The sequence below is a fragment of the Corylus avellana genome, chromosome ca8, assembly GCF_901000735.1.
Source record: "Corylus avellana chromosome ca8, CavTom2PMs-1.0".
NCBI classification, from domain to species: domain Eukaryota; kingdom Viridiplantae; phylum Streptophyta; class Magnoliopsida; order Fagales; family Betulaceae; genus Corylus; species Corylus avellana.
The window spans coordinates 7598568-7604921 of record NC_081548.1 but is presented as its reverse complement, the minus strand read 5'-3'; the positions used below and the strand labels follow the sequence as shown (position 1 = coordinate 7604921).

At 37.7% G+C, this 6354-nt stretch overlaps 2 protein-coding genes across 2 annotated transcripts; both read right to left on the bottom strand.

The window, feature by feature from the left end:
* Nucleotides 1-179: 179 nt before the first annotated feature.
* Nucleotides 180-808, bottom strand: LOC132189123 (ATP-dependent 6-phosphofructokinase 5, chloroplastic-like). The gene is made up of 3 exons (XM_059603655.1): nt 732-808; nt 552-656; nt 180-335 (listed from the first exon to the last, which is right to left on the bottom strand). Exons 1-3 carry the CDS (start codon nt 780-782, stop codon nt 198-200), a joined length of 294 nt encoding a protein of 97 aa, XP_059459638.1. The 5' UTR covers nt 783-808; the 3' UTR covers nt 180-197.
* Nucleotides 809-1624: 816 nt separating this feature from the next.
* Nucleotides 1625-2802, bottom strand: LOC132189036 (uncharacterized). The gene is made up of 5 exons (XM_059603510.1): nt 2749-2802; nt 2546-2638; nt 2366-2470; nt 1907-2259; nt 1625-1806 (listed from the first exon to the last, which is right to left on the bottom strand). The coding sequence occupies exons 4-5, from the start codon at nt 2251-2253 to the stop codon at nt 1758-1760; spliced, it is 396 nt and encodes a 131-aa protein (XP_059459493.1). The 5' UTR covers nt 2254-2259; nt 2366-2470; nt 2546-2638; nt 2749-2802; the 3' UTR covers nt 1625-1757.
* Nucleotides 2803-6354: the final 3552 nt, after the last annotated feature.

Genomic DNA, 6354 nt, shown 5'->3' with positions numbered 1-6354 from the left:
CAACTGACTAGTCTTAGCAAAAAGAGTCACTAATAGAGTAAGATCTTGATGGCTTAAAATATATCATATTTGTAACTCTGACAAATGACAACTAAAACGCCAAAGTGCAGTCCATTCTTATCCATGCAACACATATCAATGATGTTAAAAATTAGACTTTTAGTCAGCTCATTATTTATCAACCCACTTAACTTGTCTCAAGAGTCATGGAGAGATGAAGACCACATGAAATTAGTCAAAATACAACCACCAACCTCTTGTTGAATGTGGACACCGAAATCTCCAAATACAATGTTCCCAGACGCATCTTTAGCATTAGTTTTCTGAATAAAATTCTGCATCAAAAAACAATAACATACTGAATTTTACTCTTCATCTTGGGGAAAAATATAATGAAGAAGTTATAAGATCTATGCAATGCAATGAAATGAACACAGGCAGTTTTTCACAGTATTTCATGAAGCCAAAAAAGAACTGCACAATTTAAATCTCCTGATCAATTAATAGTATTCAACCCAAAAGCGAAAATATGAATTCCTTACGTAACTCACCTGCCGTGCTCCCTCTGCGACACAAATAACAGCCGAACCCTTTGTCTCAATCAGGTATTTCAGATGACTCAAAACACCATGAGGCCCGTGCAAATTAAAAGATACCTTAGATGTGCATATCAGTAGAATCAGTAACAGCTCACAAAGATAACTATCCAATTAATTGCTAGTAATAAGTACCTCATGAATCAAACATATGTCAATTTGTCCACTAGCTAGGGATGCATGCATAGCTATATATCTACTGCTACGGCCCATCAATTTGACAATGCCAACACCATGATAAGCATTGTGCGCCTAACAAGATTGAGGCCAAAAAAAAAAGTTCACTATGAAGAAACCAACACTAAAAGAATTCAGCAGGAAAACTTATCCGGAGAAACATAACTCCATGCATGGGCAAATAAAATGCACGTAGAGTACCTCTATAAGAAACATTGCATTTATGTTTAAGTACACAACAACATTCTTTGATGAATCAATTAATATATGAAATAATCAAACTAATCTAAATGCCCACAAGAAACATAACTCAAAATGACTAACCTCATCAAAATCATAAAAAATATGTGAGAACTGCCCCATTAACCAAACCTGCCAAGGGAGAAAACTATTAAATATATGTTTTACAATTCATGGGCAGCAAAATTCCAAAACCCAAAATAAAGTACTTATCTGCATTCTCTTCCTTGCCAATTCATCCTCATAAGCAATTTGAGTAATCTACCACAATGAACCAATATATAATATCAAAGACAATGAAAATGAAACCCAAAATGATAGAGAAAGAGATACTAAAAATGTGTTTCTTCATGAAATATATTAAAGCGAGAACCTGCTTGGGTGGTTTAACTTTCTTGTACTCTTGTCATCCTGCATACACTTAAAAATAAAATTTAGAAAGATATTATTACTCCCTTGCATTGTTTACTCAAAGTTCTTTAACCTTGATAACCATGTCAAGGGAGATTTACTAACTCAAAAGTTGTTGAACCAAAAATTTTGCGAATATCTTAATATAATATAAACCAAATAAAAAGTACCAACAGATATACATTACCAAACAGATCACGATCAACAAATAGTCAAATACACATTAGCAAATAGAAAGTACCAACAACTATCCAAATACATAGTATCAAAAAATATATCACAAATAGATGCTATCAAAGAGTACATCCTAAATAAAGTTATTCCAAAGCTCCCTCAATTGTTGGCTTCACTTGATGCACCTCCAAGCAAGCTCCCTCCAGACCTAATAGAATAAAATTTCATATAATGATCAATAAGCTTTTTAACGATTACTTAGTATGTGTGTTTTTGTAAAATTAATGCATAGGTAAAGTTTCACTAACCCTCCAATACGTGACATTAAGAACTCAACAGTGGCTTTTAATTTGTTCGTTTCCTCAACGTTGGCTTGCAAATTCTCTCTGTACTGATGAAGTTCAATTCTAGTCTGTTGAAGCTCGCTTTGAGTATCTTCTTGTCTTTTCCTACACTCATCGTGGTTGTCGAAGTGGGTGAACGCTTGAGATGAAGTTCTTAAAGGGGTAGGAATAAGACCGCATCCCATTCCTCTAACGTGCCCAGCTCGTCGGCCCCCTAGTACTTGTGTGACTATTTCTTGCATTCGGTCATCCACACTTGTTCCCTCCACATTGCCTTCCTCTAAGGCCTCACTGGTTGTTAATTCTTGCATTTGAAGCTGCACAAGTCATAGTTGGCCTTAGTTTAACATATACTTCATGCAAGTTTACTATTCATGTTCTTCACTAATCAACTTAATGATCGGAGCGTAAACAATTACTTACATATAGACTTTTGCATTTGTCGTTCACAAACTGTTTATCCTTTTTTCTTGTATGGGTAACCTCATACAGTTCAACAGGATTAGGCTTCACTTTTGTTTCTTGTTCCTACACATAATACATATAATCAAAGTTTACACTAAATAACGTTACTTTCATTAAATTATGGTACGAGATACTTACCTTTTTGTAAATGACATTGACAAATGAACAAGTCCCAGCTGTGTGATTTGTTTCCAATTTGCTTCTGTTTAGGGTATTTCGTTCAGACTTTTTCTATGAAATTTGGAAAGAAAAAAAAAACACAATTATTCATAAAATGTCTTCAAGTGCATGCAAATTATATCAATTTGAATATTCTAATCAGTATAATAATATATATTTACCTTCCATTTACCGTCATCAAATGAGTCACATATTAGGTTCCACTGTTGAGGACCATACCCTGCTGGCACGTTTTCCCTCCCAATAGCCTTAGCCTTGGCAATCCCCTCATCATCGTCTTTATCAATGCCGTCAAAATATTTCTTGTAATGATCCCTATACAAGTTCGAACGAAGCCTAGCATATGCACGACCCAATTTATGTTCAACAGCTTTGATGTGCTCGTATCGTTCCATATTCAGTGCGAAGTTTGACTGATACATAATAGATAAGAAAACAATGGTAAAAAATGTGTCACATTAATTTTCCATACGAAACATATTATTAAACATTACATTGATATTCATACCTGAACATGAAACAACAACTTGCTCTTTTCTTCAGCTGGGACCTTTTTCCATTCACCGTGATGGAGTTCGCACATGTTACGAATAATCTCCCCAATCTTGCTTGCAAACCATGATGCATTCTCGCCTACAGGTGCCCGGTGTCTATTTGGGATGTTTAGCACTACGGGACCATGCTTAAGTACGTGGTCACTCAACTTCTTACACTTGGCCTTACCCCTTACACTTCTGACAGACGTGGTAGCTGTTATGCAAAACATGGTAACGTAGTAAGTTATATTTGGAAAAGTATATTGTCAAATGTCTATAACAAACCAAAATAATACAAAAATAACAGTTCATAAATATAAAATTCATGAACTTACAAGATGCAGTAGGGGCGGCTCCCTGTGAATCCAATCCTGCCACTGAGTGAATAGGATTATTAGACTCATGCGAAGGATGCCCATCCACTGACTCGAGGAGGAGGGGGGGCGAGGGCGACACATGCATATCTGTATCACCAAACCCAGAATTGAGAGTCGGACTCTCATGCTCGTCAATAAGGCCCCGACCTTGACCTTGGCCTCGGCCTCGGCCTCGTGCTGCTGGAACACGTTTGCGTCCTGTTGTTGTCATTGTTATGATCAATCTGCTAACAAGTCAAAAACCACAAAATTATATTAGTCAATTTATAACCATATAGCATGTTCAATATTTTTGACAAACATACAATAATCATGCTAGTAAAAAATAAAAATAAAAACACCACAATATATATATATATATAGAGAGAGAGAGAGAGAGAGAGAGAGAGCATCAATTTCATTAAATATGCTAATACACTTTGTACTTACACCAAATTTGAGCTTATGTGTTCAACACATTTCATCATCAGATTCATATTCAGAATCTGTAGCACTGTTACTTGAAGATGATTGTTCGTGTTCAGAGTCCTCTTCGTGTTCAGAGTCCTCTTCGTGTTCAGAGTCTATATCGTTGTCGCTACATAACTCCTCTTCCTCATCAAAGTTTGTATAATGGTCCTCGTCTGGCAAGTTATCGTTGGCAAACATGCTTGCATCAAGTTGAATATATAATTCGTCAATTGCTATTGTCGCATCATCTCTACGTAATTGAGTGGAGGCTTCAACATTCGCTTCATCAACAAAGACCATATTACCCCCAACACATTCACCTTCCTGGTATACGTCATCACTGAGTCTTTGGTCATCTTCTGTATTATCTCCCTTTTGTACTGTTGGAATATCATAGATGTCTCTATTGATCCACTTCTGCACCACTTTCCAATTACCACCCAATTTGGGATCATCCAAGTAAAACACTTGCGAAGCTTGACATGCTAAGATGAACGGGTCGGATTCACACCATTTACGAGAAGTATTCACAATCGTGAAGCCTTGGTCCATTCGTACTCCTGTTGCACTCCCAGTGTCCCACCAATCACACTCAAACAAGTACACGAGATTTTGGCCAGGGTAACGTAACTCTAGAATATTTTTTAACTCACCATAATACTCCGTTATTGAGGTTTCGTCCTCACCTGAAACAGAAACACCACTGTTCTGAGTAGTACGAGTTTCTGCACATTCTTTTGTGTGATACCTAACCCCATTCACGATGCAACCTCTATACGAATGAACATGACGATCAGGCCCACATGCAAGATCATATAAGTGTTTTGAGTCATTGGCTGCAGTACGCCCACTATTGTATAAACGTTTATGGAACCAACGTTCAAAGTTAGCTTCATGCTTTTTATCAATGTCACGGCCGCCTTCTCTTTTGATCATATTATAATGTTCACTGCATGAAAAATAAACGTATTGGTAAATGATCATCAACCCTACAATTATAACATGTCGTAACAAGTAAAACACAAAGGCCATTACTAAACTTACTCCAAATATGAGGCCGTTTCGTTACAATTGGTAAGCACATACCATCGTGCCCTAGCAAAATCATTAGCATCCAGTGTTACTAATTTAGCTGCTCCTAACGGCCGAACTCGTTGGGAGAACACATCCAAGCGCTGGCTCAATTCTACAACATCAACGTCAACATTTCTCCGTTCACGGTTCCATCTTGTCTCAATCCCCCGAAGGTACCTGGAACAGAAGGTCAAGCTCTCCTCAGCTAAGTAACACTCGACAATAGACCCCTCTGGACGCGCTTTGTTACGCGTCCACTTCTTATATCTTCCAAGTTCTCTTTCGAACGGATACATCCAACGGTTTTGTACGGGACCAGCAAGCTCGGCCTCCCGAGGTAAATGAAGTGCTAGATGGATCATAACATCAAAAAAAGCTGGCGGAAATATTTTTTCCATTTTGCATAAAATTGTTACAATGTCGACTTTCATTTGTTTTAGGATATCAACTTTCAACGTCCGTGCACATAACTGCGTAAAAAATGTACTGAACTCGGTCAATGTTGTTCGTATTTCCGACGTAGAGAAATTTCGAATTGCAACAGGAAGCAAGCGCTGTAAGAAGACATGACAATCGTGGCTTTTCATACCCGAAATTTTACCAGGAAGCTTGTTCACACATCGACCAATGTTAGATGCATACCCGTCAGGAAATTTAACACCTTTCAACCACTCACATAAACTCTTCTTCTCATCTCTTGTCAAGGTGTACTTCGCAAGTGGCATCCTATAAGTTTCACCATTTGGCTGCACATGCAATTCTTTACGTATACCCATCAACTGTAAATCTCTTCGTGCCTTGACTGTGTCCTTGGTCTTCCCATCGATATTCATCAACGTACCTAAGATACTTTCACATATGTTCTTCTCAATATGCATTACATCTAAATTATGACGTAGTTTCAAGCTTGACCAGTAAGGCAACTCAAAGAAAATACTTCTCTTCTTCCAATTCAACACAACATCTGTGTTCTTTCTCTTTCTCCCGCTTGTTTTTCCAAATTGCAAACCCTCAGCATCTCTTAGCTGTTTCAACAATTGACTTTCAGACAATTCTTCAGGTTGCAATCTATGCTCCTCTGTACCATCGAACAAATCTCCTCTTTTGCGCCATGGATGCTCTTGAGGAAGCCACCGACGATGACACATGAAGCACACCTTATGCCCATACTTCAAATACCTGAACGATGTATCCTTATTACATACTGGACATGCAAGCTTTCCAATTGTAGACCACCCAGATAATTTTCCATATGCGGGAAAATCATTTATAGTCCATAGTAATGTCGCATGCAATTGAAATGTCTCTTTCTTTGATGCATCGTACACGC